Here is a 15,534-nt window from a genome sequence, read left to right on the forward strand (position 1 = left end):
GCAGGTTGGAGGGTGCATAACCTGCTTTTCTCTCCCTAAGGTTCACACAATGTGTGTGTGTGTGTGTGTGTGTGTGTGTACATGCACAAACACACATGCTCACGCATGCCTTTAATTCCAGCACTCCTCGGGGAGGCAGAGGCAAGCCGACCTCTGTGAGTTCAAGGCCAGCCTCCTGCTCTATAGCACAGCCAGGGCTGTTACATAGAGAAACTCTGTCTAGAAAACAAAGACAAAACTAAAGAACAGCTAAAGTCTCATTTCCCACACAAGTGGTTCTTTGAACAAGCATTGCTGATTTTATTTTCTGTGTACCTAGAGGTCATGTGGCTAAGTCTATGTTTAATCATTTGAGAAACTAGCAGATAATTTGCCAATTTCTATTTTATATTCCCATTAGCAAATATTCCATGCGCTAGGTTCCTCACTGGTAGACTCCAGCAAGTTCTCCACCACTGAGCCCCACCCCAGTTCTTCTCCGACAGATTCAGGCAAGTACCCTTTATTACTGAGCTACAGCCCTCGACCTGCTGGTTTTTTATTTCTTTAATGACAGCCATCTGTCTTAGTTAGGTTTCTATGGCTGTGATAAAACACCACGACCAAAGCCAACCTGGGAGGAAAATGTTTTATTTCATCTTACAACTCTCTGGTCACACTCCGTCATCACTTCCTGAGTCAGGGCAAAAACTCAAAGCAAGAACCTGGGCGCAGAAACTGCAGCAGAAGCCAGACGGCTGCTCACTGGCTTGTTCCCCATGCTGTCTCCTTCCTATACCATCACCCCCACTGCCCTGCCCACGCTGGCATTTTCTCTTCCCAGCGATGCCCAGGTTTATGTCAAGTTGACATCAAGGTTAGCCAGCGCACCATCCGGGTGTGTGTGGTATGTCACCATGAGTCAACTTTTTCACTGGCTTGGGTTAGGGGATATGACTCAACAGAGGGCTTGCTAGCGTGTGCAAGGCCTTGAGTTTCATTTCTAGTATTGCCCACCTCTCCTACAAAAAGTAAAATAAAATCACTCTGGTCATGGTAGAGACTATTGCTAAGAGACCTTAGACCCTGACTAAGTCAATAAGAATTCTTGCCCTGTGTCACTTCCTTGGCTGGTCCTTAGACATAGAAATCTGGCCCAGAGAGTGGCAAATCTTTTTCATGGGTCTGTAGTCATCATTCAGATATCTTTTCTGAGGAATTACTAACTCAAACCCTTTGCCCATTTGAAAACTGGGTTATCTTATTTGCCGAGTTCAAAGAGCTTTTTTTCTTCTTTTGGTTTTTTTTTTTTTATTAATGTGTTTTTGGTTTGTTTAAGGCGGGGTCTCTCTGTGCAGCCCAGGTAAGCTTTCAATTTACAGTGATCCTCCTGCCTCAGCTTTCTGAACACTGAGATTATAAGTGGACATCGTCACACCTAGTTTCCAAAAGTATCATTTATTATTATCATGAGCGGGTTGTTAAGTACATACTTGTCATGGCATGTGTGTAAAGACCAGAGAAAACCTCTGGGAGTCAGTTCTCTCTTCCTGCCAAGTACCTGTGTGGGTCATGGGATTCAATGTCAGGTTGCCAACCTTGACAACAATCACCTTACCTGTTGAACCACCTCATCTGCCCCCGAAATATTATTTTTCATCTTTGCAAAACTAGAAACTCGGTCTCCCAGAACTCAAGTCTTCTTAGGTAAACACTCTCATAGGCTGATCGCTTAGACTTCTTTATCAACATCTGCCTGCGATTTCCTGAGGTATTTGTTTCTTTCCTTTTTCCTTCTGCAGTGCTGGCAGTTGAACTCACTAGACAAGTGTTCTACCCCTGGGGTACATCACTGACCTCCCCCCACCCCCAGGGTCTTTGAATTGTTGCACAGCAACTTTAGGATCATTTAAACCTAATGGTGCCCTCCCTAGCTCAGACAGGCGGGGCCTGAGAGAGGACCACATTCCTTGGTGAGGCTTATCTGTAGGGCCGGTGGCTACTCCCTGGGAGTGTCATGGTAGGAAATGTTCTCAGATGGAGCTGCCCCTGCCAACTCAGGAACCTCACACCTTACAACCTCAACCACCTCCTCCCTTACCCCCACCCGCCACACTCATAGCCTGGACCCCTAGGAGGGAGAGGCAGGTTATCTACAGCTCAACCCACTCAGGGGCCCCACAATCTGGCCTTTGGACTAGAGAGAATTGAGGTACCTTCCTTCCTCAGGAATTTCTTATATTCTCTTCCCAGAAGGGGACCGTCATCCCTCCAGCACAAAATTCCACCCTTACACCCCACCCAGTTTTCAGTCCCATGATGACAATTTCCTCCCTATTCCAATTGCTTATGTTACATTTGCATTGGTGGTTGAGCAGCGAGCATGGCTGCCTTCTAAATTGCATAGATACTCAGAACCTAAGGTGAAGGAATCTTAAAGCAAGTGTCTTTCAGTTTAGATCATTAATCCCTGATTAACTTAAAATGAGAAAACTGTTTCCAGCACTTCAAGTCCGAAGCGGGAGAATTGGGTGTTCAAGGCCAGCCTTTGCCAGATAGGTAGACCATGGGGCCGGGGGGCAAAGAGAGTAGGGCTAGAGAGATGGCTCAACAGTTAAACCTTGTACCTCTCCTATAGAGGACCAGCACCCAATCCAATGGCTCACAACTGCTCCAAGGGATCCAACACCTCTGGCCACGTGGGCCCCTCTGGTATACACATACACACACACACACACACACACTTTTTAAAACCTGGGGCTGGGTGGGATAGATCTTGGTGTCGTGCTTCTCTGGCATGCATGAAATCCGTGTGTGCATGCCTGTAATCCCAGCACTCTGCAGGGAAAGAGGTATGATGAGAACATCTGCACCAGAAACTATTATAATTTTTTTTCAGATTTTACTTATTTTTATTTTGTGTGTGTGAACGTTTGCTTGCATTTGTGTGTGTGCACAAGTGTGCGATGCCTGCGAAGGATAGATGGGAGTGTCAGATCCCCTAGAACTGGGGTTCCAGGCAGTCATACAGGCTGGGCCCTCCCCCTGGGAATGCAGGGGCTGGGTCTGCAGCCAGAGAGAGCCGCAAATGCTCCTAACTGTTAAGCCATTAAAAATGGTTTTACTCTTAAGTTGATTTAAGAGTAATGGGCTGAACATCACTATGAAGGGTTGGTCCCGCTTGCCTCAAAATGCTACGGCTCACCAGGTCTGTTTTACAGATACTTTTATAGCGAAGTCCTTCTTGAAGCTCAGCTACGCATCCATCCTGGTTTACGAATAAGAACTTTCTCCTGCTCCTATACCTTCCCTACCTCCTGGAATCCCTGCCTATGCAGCCCACAGACTTAGGGTCCAGTTTCTAGATAAAGCTCAGGAATGCAGGGATTAAACTGCACTGAGTTACTGGACCCAGAACTAACTCCATTACTTCTTACTGACAGGTAGGAATGCTGGACGCTGCTGCAACTGACAAAAACCACCCATCCAGGTTCCCAGACAGGTAAATGGAAGCAAGACCCCCAGAAAGAAGCCCTGGTACCACAAGGGGCTGAGTCACCCAGGAGGCCCTGCTGAGTGTTGATGAGTCCTTTTCTGAGAGAACCCACCACACATTTCTCACCCTGGTCTTATCTTGTGTGTGCATACGCCTGCATGCGTGTGTGCATGCGTGTGTGTGTGTGCATGTGGTAGTGGTGGTGATTGGATTTGAACCCAGCGCCTCGCATATGCCAAACAAGTAATCTGCCATTGAGCGACACCCAGCCCTAAAATTTGGTCATATTAGCAAGTTTCTTGATTTTTGTCACACTATAGATGTAACCTGAGGCCTCATGTATGTTAGGTAAGCAAGTGTTCTGCCATTGAGCTCCACTGCCAGCCCTTTGACCTTGTCTGATAGTGAGCCTCTCACCCTAAACAAAGAGCTTCCAACTAGCTCAGTGCCTCTTCCACGTCACCAGAAGCAGCTCCCACACCATCATGGCCCAGAGCTCAGGCACAACTGAGTTAACCATCTGTTAGCTTTAAGAGCCACTATTAACGGAGTCCTACAGACGGTGAGTGCCAGGCAGGCAGTACAAGCTTGTTATCCCAGCATTTGGAAGGCTGGGGAAAGAGGATGTATTCAAAGTCAGCCTGAGCTATATAACAGGACTTTCTTTAAAAGATAAAATAAAAGTAGATAAATAAATAAACCCCAAACAGACTTTCAAAGAAAGAAGTGTACTACACAGGTCCATTTGGTTCCCTCAAAAGATTAGATTGGGTCTCACAGTGGTGGTGCATGCCTTTAATTCCAGCACAGGCTGGCTTCAAACTGACAGAGATCCACCTGCTTCTGCTTCCCAAGTGCTGGGGTTAAAGGTGTGTGCCATCACGCCCAGCTCAGTTACTCTTAAAACAGGAAAGGGGGTATTAGAGAAATTGCTCAGTGGTTAAGAGGGTTTTTTGCTCTTACAAAAGACCAGGTTTGGTTCCAGCACACACATACATTCATGCACATACATGCACATGCACACACACACACACACACACACACTCCACTGGCACCTCCTCTCATGGACACAAACCTACACTCAAGCAAGCACACACACATAGTTGAAAGCAAAAATAAGCCTTAAGAAAGAAAGAAAGGAAGGAAGGAAGGAAGGAAGGAAGGAAGGAAGGAAGGAAGGAAGGAAGGAAGGGAGGGAGGGTAGTCAGACAGCTAATACCCAGGAAAAGCTTTGGGGCCACTTCCCAGGTGTCAAACCATTATGTGAATGCTGGCGTAGCATCCTGGACCCTATGCTGCTAGGAGGCAAGGAGAGTGGGCAGCTGGAGCCCTGGCAGCAGGCTGGAAAGGACTTCAGCTGGTTCTTCCCACCCCTAGTCTGGAAGGTGGCTGCAGCTGCACAGCTGTGGAGGCTGCTCAGGCAGCTCGCTTGCAAGCCCTGTGCTTCCTGGCTGAGGGCTGCCGGTTTCTCTCACACTGCTTGGGGGAACATCTCTCACCTCATAGCCTGGGACGGTTAGAGAGCTACACCTCTGTTCTCCCACCCCCTTCCCAAGAGGAAGAACATGGACTCATGTCCGTCCAATACTTGGAAAATCAAGTCCCTGGAACTAAGACTGAATCAGGGAAAAGTACAGGGGTGGAGAATGTCACCTTGAGATTGTCAACAGGATGCCCTTGCTGGTTGTGACAGTGTACAGCTATAATCCCAGCACTTCAGAGACAGAAGGATCACCATGCATTGCATACTGAGACTGCACCTCAAGACAGGGTGGGGGGATTAAGCTGCAGTAGGAGAGAGAGTGTTTCCCTGGAAATGGAATCTGCTAAAGGGAGCAGACTAGAAAAAAAACAGGTTTCCCTGTGTAGCCCTGGCTGCCTTAGAGCTCACGCTGGAGACCAAGATGGCCTTGAACTCACAGACGACTGCCTGCGTCTGGGATTAAAGAGGTCATGTGTCACCACTTTAGTGGCAGCTTTTGGACTCTTGATCAAGCTGGAGCTGAAGCCATTGCTCTGGATTTCTCAGTTACAGGATCCAACTCGTTACCTTCATTGCCTAGGCTACTTTTAAACCAAAGTTTAACTTCCACACTATAAAACATACAAATCTTAAGCGCAGAATTCAATGCAGAATGCATATGGACAACATATATGCCTATAGAATCTCCACTCTACTCAAAATCTAAAAAGTTTCCATCATTTCAAGCAATTAATACTAGGCTTTTTTAAAAAACGTATTACATTTTATATATGAATGTGCTCACATGTGTGTGAGATCACATGAATGTGTGCATTCACAGACATGCATATATACACGTGTATGGTGCACATGTATCATAGCACTTGTGTGGCGGTCAGAGGAGAACTCTTGGGAGTCACTTTCTGCTTCCACCTTGTGGATTCTGCAGAGCAAATGTAGCTCCTCAGACTCAGCACGCTTTGACAGCCGGACCATCTCATAGTCCTAACGCTTTGATTTTCCTCACCTACACTCCTGTGTGTTCTCACACTACATAAACAGAATCAATGTCTATCTTTAGTTTTCCCAACAACATGTCTTGAGATTTGCCCATGATGCTACTACATCCAATGGTTGTTCCTTTCCTATTGCTGAGTAAACGTCCATCACAGGATGCCAAGTGTGATGGTACACATCCGGGGTCCCAGCGCTCAGGAGGTGAGGCAGGAGTATCAGGAGTTCAAAACTGGGTTGGGCTACATAGCAAGAACAGTCTTAAAATAAAGAAATAAGTAAACATTAAGGTGTGTTCATCTTTTGGGATGACTGTAACAGGTTTGTTCCCCTGTGGAACACTATTTCACAGCAATGCCTAGGGAAAAGCTGGGGACATTTAATCTGAAGGACATGAGTGACTCCAGAGAAAGCCCACACATATGTGCAAGTTTGAGAGGTAGCAGTCAAGAGAAACAGACAGGGTGGCCCTGGAACAGCACTAGACCAGAGACCCCAGTACTGGGTCACACAAGGCAGGTGTGCTTCTCCAGCAAGGAGATTTGTCTCTCCTTTCTGTTTGCACAATCCCTCATTCAGCCACCAGAATCTGGAAAACAAGAATTGTTTGCTGCTGATTTTGCCAGAGCTGTCAGCCAGAAAGTACAGAAATAGCAAGCCATACCCTGCAATACACACACACAGCTCATTTCACTTCTCGCCACGCTGGGGACTGAAGGGAGGGAGCAGAGATTTCCACGCCTAAAATAAACAAATGAACCAATGGTGCAGGCCTGTGATCTCCCCCTTTGGGAGGAAGGCCAGACTATCTGGAGTTTGAGGCCAGCCTGGGCTACACAGCAAGACCTTGATCATAAAAAACTTAAAGCATGGATTTGATTTTATAAATAGACTCTGGTGAGGCTAGAGAGATGATGCGATGGTTAAAAGCACTGGTTGCTCTCCCAGAGGACCAGGGTTTGATTCCCAGCAGCCACACAGAGGCTCACACGGTCTACAATTCCAGTCCCAGGAGATATAGAGCCCCCTTCTGGCCTCTGAAGCCACTACATGCATATGATGCACAAGCATACATGCAGGCAAAACACCCAAACACATAAATAAAAGTTAGAAATATTAAAAACACAAAAAAACAAATAGCCCTCTTACCCTTCTAGGATACCCACCAGGTGGAGGCCCCGTTGCCTTCCTTCCAACATCCCGATCCATTCTCAGGGGAGTCATTCCCAAGAGAATGGAAGTAGGCACCAGAAGAATGGAGACCTTATTAAACCATTCACTACTTCCAGTGAAATCCATAACCCACATCAGCATCTACTGCATGTCAATCACAAGCACCAAGATGTCCACAAGTGAACTGAATTTCCAGAAGCACCCTATGACCCACTTATTCTAACCAATAGCATTGTCACGCCATTGGAAAGGTCCTTATCTAGACAGCAAGGCAGTGGGGCGGGGGCAGGGACTGATATTTGGGTTTGACCTTGAATCTGTACATTGCTGTGATTGCCACTTTATGACAACTTCTGGTTCCGGGAAATGCAAACAGTACCAAAGAAAAATAAACCACCTCTGAAGTTGTTTGGATCCCTCTATTCTCCTAGAAGCAAACGGAAACCGGGAAGTTTTCCAAAATCTTAGGGGCCACATGAACTCCCAGATCTCCCTGAAAAAGCCAGAACTCACATGGTTCACCGCCTTCCCTGTCCCCGGCGCTCTGCCGTCAGCCCTGCTGCCCACACTGGCCACTGAGACGCACCTGCACCGCCTGGTCTTTGTGGCCACTTCCAATGCAGCCTTTGTGTCAGGAGGAAGTGTTGGTCCAGAGAAAGCTGATGCCCAACAGCATCAGGTGGTGTCTTGGCAACTGTCCAAACAGCCCCAGGAAACAAGGGACATTTACAGTGTCACAGCTCAACACACTGACTCTCCTCTGAGTCACCTGAAAACTCTGCTCCTGCCAGGGGACTCCTCCTGGCCACAGTCCCACAGAAAGAGGAAAGCCAGCAGGCCCTCTGGACTGTTGGTGTGCACCTCTGCAAGATGGGACCCTCATGAAGGCCATGGTCAGCCTGCATTCAGTCTGGCCTTTAGGCCCATATTAACAGTGGGGGACCATGGAGCTGGAGAGATGGCTCAACGGTTAGGAACACTGATCGCCCTTCCAGAGGACCTGGGTTCAATTCCCAGCACCCACATGGCAGCTCACACCTTTTGTAACTCCAGTTCCAGGGGACTCAACATCCTCACCCAGACATACACACTGGCAAAACACCAAAGCACATAAAACAAGAATAAATTAATTTAAAAGGAAAGAGTGGGGGACTCTTGGCTGTTACTGGGTTTGTATCCTTTGTGAGTGTTGGAACGATGGGAAATTTTTAGATTTGGAATAGTGTGGCGATTCTATAGGCATATATATTGTCCAAATGCATTGAATTCTGCACTTAAGATTTGTATGTTTTATAATGTGGAAATCAAACTTTGGTTTAAAAGTAGCCTAGGCAGAAAAGGTAACAAGTTGAATCCTGTAACTGAGAAATCCAGAGCAATGGCTTCAGCTCTAGCTTGATCAAGAGTTCAGCCTCGGAAACTTAGGGAGATCCTGGCTCAAAATGAGAAGTAAACAGAAGACAGAGTGGCAGAGTGATTGTTTATACGACCAGAAGCCCCGGGTTCGATTCCCAGCCTTATATCATCAACAAATGAAACAAGGCTTCCCCGCAGACCACACATGACACTCAGGACACACAGCCTCTCGTATGGAATTAGCTGCACTGCTGCGGAGGAAGAAAAGACTCTGGACTTAAAAAGGAAAGAGCCCGCGCGCCTTTAATCCCAGCACTCGGGAGGCAGAGGCAGGTGGATCTCTATGCGTTCGAGACCAGCCTGGTCTACAGAGCTAGTTCCAGGACAGGCTCCAAAGCCACAGAGAAACCCTGTCTCGAAAAGCAAAAAAAAAAGAAAAAAAGAAAAAAAAAAAAAAGGAAAGAGCCCAGCCTGGTGGTGCACGCTTTTCATCCCAGCACTCTGGAGACAGAAGCAGGAGGATCTCTGTGAGTTTGAGGTCAGCCTGGTTTGAGTTCCAGGACAGCCAGGGCAACATAAAGAGATGCTGTCTCAATTTTTTTTCTTCAAAAAGTTAGAAGACAAAGAAGGATTTCTCCTCCTTCCTTCCCATTGGAGCCTCCCGGACGGCCAGAGAGTCAACAAGGGCCATAAACCAGGGCACAGTGGACCTTGGGGCCCTGTCCAGCAGGCAGGTTTAGAGAACAAACAATCAAGGGCTCTACAGCTCTTGAGTAAAAACAATGGAGCTAAATTCACTGATCCCTGGGGAAGAGGAGGCGGAGAGATAGCAAGTGACAAAGCCCCAGTGTCTGTCAACCTCCTTTGCGCAGACAGGGCTGACACCTCCCACTTTGAGCCTCCCTAAAGTACTCGGGAGAGGTTTTCTGTATTTTTCTTTCTTTCTTTCTCCCAGCTAAAACAGGTTTTCTGAGGGATTTTAGGATTACAGCCCCTGGGTGCGGGGGAGGGGAGCCCCCCCCCCCGAAGGGGTCTGCTGACAGCACACAGAAATTCATGGGCTCTGCAGTGAACAGCAGGTCTCAGCACACTTGTTTTGAAGACTTTCTGAATGAAAATAAAAAATCTAGGGGGAGAAGGGAGGCAGCAAATTGGACCAACCCTTCTCTTAAGAAAGAACTTTAAATACATAAAAACAGAAACAACCCAGGCAAGGCATTTATAGTAATCTTATATAGAATCATAGTTTAATGTAAGCATCTACGATTTAGTGAGAAAGAAAATGAAAAATGTCCAGTGAGAAGCCAGAGAAAGAGAAAGACAGGACCCTGTGACAGCCTAGAAAATTCTCTCATCTTTTCTTCTTAGAAATGCTTCCGAGGTATCCGCCTGACCGAGAGGACAGAGTTTGTCCTGAGATGTCCTAGCCTGGGGATAGCCTGTGTTCTCAAGCTATGGACAACCAGGTCGCACACGATCCCAAAGAGTCCTTACCCAATTTACCAGAGAGCCTCCTCTCGGTTACAGGGAGCCCCTTCTCTGTTATTCGGCATCCTTTGGATCCACGACCAACTTGCAGAGGGACTTGTGGGCAATTAGGTTCCCTTTTGTGTGCGGGTCACACAAAACACAGCTGACTAGGCGGGTGAGCCACCCCACTGCTCACTCCGAACACCACTAAAAAGCTTCGTTCCTTTTCATGCACAGCCTGAACATTGCAGACAAAGCCTCAGCTCCCAGCCGGGCTCGGCACCCCGGGAAATGAGGCCTGACTGAAACAGCAGGACCCAGGAGCTGGAGATGTTAGAGAGGCAGAGCGCTGGCCCACACTCTCTCAAGACTCTAGGTTTATTCCCCAGGGGGCAAGAGAGAGAGAAGGAATCTGGGTCCAACAGTCTGGCCCTGATCTAAGGCCTTCCATAGCAAAGAGAGCAGACCAGCCTTTGAAAGCCAAGAGGAAGGGATGACAGAGAACTGATAAGAAATTAAGTTTGTCTTGGGCAAATAAGGATCCAATCCTGCAAGTACAGGGACGGAGGGGTCTGACCAGAGGGCTATTGTATAAGCTCCGGACTATATTTCTAATTTTGGGGTGCCTATTCCCTCCCCTTAGTCAGCTCACCCTCCCAATACTTTCAAACCTCACCTCCCTCCCACCAGCCAGAATGTTTCCTCAGTTTACCCTTTTCCTGGCCTCAAAGCATCCCACACCTGACTTCTTCACTTTTACCTTTTGGTTAGTTTGTATTTGAGACAGAGCTGGCCTGGAACTCCCGGCGCCCAGCAACCAGCCTGTCGGTGTCCTGATTCCTGAGTCCTCGGGTGTGTGCTACCACAGCTCCAGCACAGCTCCAGGCATTTCTGTCTGGTTTTTGTCGGGTGAGCGAGTAATCAAGGTTTATCCTAGAAAGCAAAACTCAGTCCGCCCACCAGAAGGAAGGGACTGCGAGGCCTAGGGGCAACAAATTTGCTGAGGGGACTTCAGCCTCACCTCTCTGGTAGTGCTTTAGGAGGCTGAGATAGAATCAATAACCCAGCAGACACAAGCCCTGGGGCTGTAAACACAAAAACAAATTTTTAAGAAGACTCTAACAGGGTGGGGAAGGCAGACCTGTGACCAAGTCCTTGGGAGGCAAAGACAGTAGGATAGGAGGGTAGAGAATTCAAACTCGCTCTCCAAAAAAAAAAAAAAGCAAAACAAACAAAAAAACAACAACAAAAAAGCAAGTTTGTAGACTGGGAATGAGGATTGTGGCTCAGTAGTAAAATATTTGTGAGGTATACAAGAGGCTCCAGGTTCAATCCCCAGCAAAATAATTTTTTAAAAAAAAAAATATATACAGCCGGGCGGTGGTGGCGCACGCCTTTAATCCCAGCACTCGGGAGGCAGAGGCAGGCGGATCTCTGTGCGTTCAAGACCAGCCTGGTCTACAGAGCTAGTTCCAGGACAAGCTCCAAAACCACAGAGAAACCCTGCCTCGAAAAAACCAAAAAAAAAAAATTTATATATATATATATTGAGAGTTGAGCAGTGGTGGTGTGTGTCTTTAATCCCGGTACTCCAGAGGCAGAGACTGGCGGATCTCTGTGAATTTGAGGCCAGTCTGGTCTACAGAGTTCCAGGATAGCTAGGGCGGTGTAAAGAGACCTTCCCTGGAATAGCAAATGTGTATACACACATGCACACACATACACACATATGTGCACTCACACGCACACACGCGCACACAAGTACACTTGCCATCTGTCTTCTTTACTTTGCCTTCCTCCAGCATCTTCTCCAGCAACCCAGCCACCCTAGCTTTTGTTTGTCCCCACTCCGCATGACTTACTTTCTGTTCTTTCCTGGAAGGGGTAATCGAGGCCTCTCTAGCACTCTTCAGACTAGTCAACCTTGGCTGTCTGCTAAAAAGACTTAACCTCTCGCGGCTTCCTCCACACTCCCACCCCTTCCCAAGTGACTCCCAAAGTGGCATCCCCAGTCTGCAGCTGGCAGGTTGCCAGGTCCCACTCTTCATCCCAACCTCCCCAGCTGGCATCCCTGCTAGCCCAACTTTCAGTCGGGATGCACGACCTAAGTTACGGGTAGAAGCTGGTGGGAAGGATGGGTGAGCGAGAGGATACTGATAGTCTGCTTTATTCACCTGTTTGTTTTCACAGTGCTGGGAACAGAACCCAGGATCTGGTGCATGTTAGGTAAGCACTGCACTGAACTACCTCGTCAGAGACTTTCACACTGGCTAAAGCCATCAGCAATGTGTATCAGAGTAAGGAAAGAAGATAAAGGCAATGGGATCACCTGGTCTAAAGCAGCAGCTTCTCAATCTGTGGGTTGTGTGTATCAGAGGAGAGCTAGAGAGACGGTTCAGTGGGGTTCAGTGGGTAGGAGTGCTCGCAGCTCTTGCAGAGGATCTCAGTTTGCTTCCTAGCATTCACGTCAAGGGGATGCTCACAACGACCTGTAATTCCAGTCCTAGGATATTCAGTGCTTTCCTCTGGCCTCCAAGGCCTTGTGGTGCATATAGACATATATTCAAGGTGCAGGCACATGCGCGCGCATACACACACACACACACATACAACACTCTTAAAACTTTAAAAAAGACCCAGACTCCGATCCTTTCTCTTCCCCTAAGACTCCCTGGAAGGTTCCACAGGGAGAACCTGTTCTGAAAGGCTTGGCACCCTCCAGGGTATGCGTTATTCACCGGCTTCCCCTGTCATCTCCCCCCCAGAAACTGTCACACGTCCGCCAAACCATCTGTTCAAATGACAAACAATCTAGCAAGAACTGAAGTCCCAGAAAGAGGCGGCAACTTTCTGGAGGCTGTAAAGCAATTTTGTGGGGGTGGCAGTCAGGCCCTAGGGCCTTACGTTGGACATCTTGCGATTCCCAGGCCAAGCAAGCTCCTACAACGCTGGCCTGTGATCCTCTGGCCCAAATGCCATACATAATTATAAGTTATAATCCTGTAATTCCATGATGACATCTTTCAACTTAAATATACTTTAAAACTTTTTTAAATGCCAAAAGCAACTTTAAAAAAAACTTCCCACTGTCCCCACCTGTCTCCATATTCCCCCCTCTGTTCAACTACTTCAATCGTGAGCAAAACCTCCAAGTCGGCAGTGTCCCGCGGGAGAAGGAAGCTGCCAAGCCCATTTATGAAGTGGCGAAGTGGCGCTGAACAATTAAGAATTGATTGCTCTGTGGGAAGCAGTTTCACTTCCCTATTCATGGTTACTGGCTGTGCCTTCGATCGTATCTGTTAGAAAAATATCCACAACAATCTCTCAACCCACCAGGTGAACCTTGGCCAAACTCCAAAGGCTATTTTTAGACTCACTAGGGACCTGAAAGGAAGGTGAGAAGCCTGTCACTGTGATTCGAACCTCCAAAGTGTTTTCGTAAGCCAGTTCCTACAGCTGTTGGGAATGCCAGCTCCAGTGTGGGCGCCTGCTGGGGTCGCTTTTGAGGAACTGAGCTCCAGGGCGAAAGGCAGTCGGGTAAGTTGCCGAGGAGCGTCAGGACGTGCCAAGCGCGCAGAGCCCAGTCTCTCGGACAACCAAATACAGATAAATCCGCTTTGAAGAAGGGGTGAGACTGCCATTCTCGGGGCCTCTTGGGCGACGCAGGACAAACGAGGGAGGTGCGCTCGAGGTCCCCTCGCAACAGCCACCCTCCCCTTACCTACTAAGAAGTCGAAGGGAAAGAACGCTGAAAGCATTTGGGAAGCAAAAGATCAAAACTCTCAGTACGCACTAAGTACTCTGGTGGAAGCTGGGCTACGGTCGGTCGCAGTGCGGAGCGACCGAGCTCGCCAGCGTGGCCAGGGGCTGGTCCTTACCCCCACGGGCGCGGGAAGGCTGGCAGGGCCACCCGAATCACCTCTCCAGGCTCCTACCTGCGCGCGGCTCGCCCGTGCACCTGTGCGCCGGAGCCCGGCTGCCATCTGCTCCAGGCGCCCAGCCTCACGCAGTCCCTTTCGCCCTCCCTTCCCGCATCAGCCCCGCATGTCCCCTCCCGTCCCCTCCCCCTCCGGGCCAGGCCGACCCCTGCCGCAAGCCCCATCAGCGCGCTCCACAGTTTGAGTGGACAGAGAGGGTCTGAGAGCTCGCCACCCACCTTCCGAAAGTAGTCATCGTTTTCTTTCTCCAGCGGCTGTGGGGCCGCGGGTAGCAGTGCGTCGGTCATGCTGGCGGCGCGGGAGCCGAGGGTGAACTGAGGTGCAGTGGCCACCAAGGGCCCCAGAAGGCGCCGGGACCCGCCCTCGCCCCTGTCCCGTTCCCGCCCCGCCCCGCCCCGCCCCGCCCCGCTGGACGAGTGGCTGCAGTGTAGCCCCTCCCGAGCCCCAGAGCGCCAGATATCTGGAGCCCCGCCCCTCCCAGAAAGGCAGAGTCGTAGGCGGATCCCGAGCCTGGAACTCTGCTCTACCCGGCCTCCCTAAAAGTGAGCCACACCCCCTAATCTTTGGGGCCACGCCCCATCTCATCTAGGCCCAGCCCCCTCCTACGGGAGACCTATACCTCTCTCTGGAGCCACGCCCACTTATCTCAGGCCCCGCTCACAGTACACGAGCCCCCTCCTCCAGCCCCTCCTGAGGACGTAGTCCTGAAGCCTCCGCCCTCATTTGCATAGGCCACTCCCTGCCCTTTCCGCGCCTTGTTCAGACCCTGAGTCTGGAGCGTAGCACCGCTTGCCTGCTGAGCCTACGGTCTTATTCTGAGCTTGGTTAATAGCTCTCCCTTGTGAGCGCCAAGGTGGTGCAGCGGATTGGATAGGGGTTTCAACTACCGCAGTGAAATCCAAACTGGGATTCACCCTTTTCTCGGGACCCTTGGGAGGAGTAGCTGTAGAGAGTGTGCGAGGGCAATTCACGCTTGTTTTCCTACCCAAGGGCTTGTACACGCGGGGAGGATTCAGGACCAGTTCCATCTCCGCTCGGGAGCTCTTGGCGCTGGCCAAGGGAAGTCAGGAAAGCTTCTTGCAGGAGGAAAGGTCACCGACTTCTTTGGCTGGTTTTAGGCATGGTGGGTAGATGGCAGCAGTCCCCGGGAGAGGGGGCCATCTACTGAGCTGGAGGGGCTTTGTGCCCGAAAACTCTGAGGATGTTTTTAATGATCTTAGAGAAAACAAACCTCGGTTTTCTCACCGTAGAATGGAGCCTAGGTGATTCTGATGGCCCAGGGTTTCTGAATCAGATGTGTGATACAGGAGTATGAGGGGTCCCCTAAGCTCGGGCTTCGCGCTACCTCTTAATGGAGAGTAAACAGACTCTACGGTCGGATATTGGTGCCACAGGAGGCGATGATCTAGCTGCAGGAGTCTAGAGTCCCCAACCGGTAGAGCCGTGTTCCTCCTCGCATTGCCTCCCCCCCATTACTACCACCAGGGGACACCTTTGTCTGCTGCTTCTGTCTTTGGCGGTCCGTAGGTCGCAATGTAAATCTCAGGTAAAGTCAATCAGCTTTCAAAACTAACCAGCCGGACTGGAAAGATGGCTCAGCGGATAAGGTTGCTTGCCGCCGGGCCTGACAACCTGAGTTTCATCCC

General features: G+C 49.4%; 1 protein-coding gene across 1 annotated transcript in view; it reads right to left on the reverse strand.

Annotated features, from left to right (window-relative positions):
- Positions 1 to 14,212, reverse strand: part of Rhpn2 (rhophilin Rho GTPase binding protein 2) — a 60,004-nt gene extending 45,792 nt beyond the window's left edge. Inside the window, exon 1 of the mRNA XM_075984424.1 lies at positions 14,107 to 14,212. Coding sequence (XP_075840539.1) covers positions 14,107 to 14,175 — 69 coding nt within the window. The 5' untranslated portion in view covers positions 14,176 to 14,212. The remainder of the gene's footprint in view (positions 1 to 14,106) is intronic.
- Positions 14,213 to 15,534: the final 1,322 nt, after the last annotated feature.

The sequence above is a fragment of the Microtus pennsylvanicus genome, chromosome 1 (assembly GCF_037038515.1).
Source record: "Microtus pennsylvanicus isolate mMicPen1 chromosome 1, mMicPen1.hap1, whole genome shotgun sequence".
Lineage (NCBI taxonomy): Eukaryota > Metazoa > Chordata > Mammalia > Rodentia > Cricetidae > Microtus > Microtus pennsylvanicus.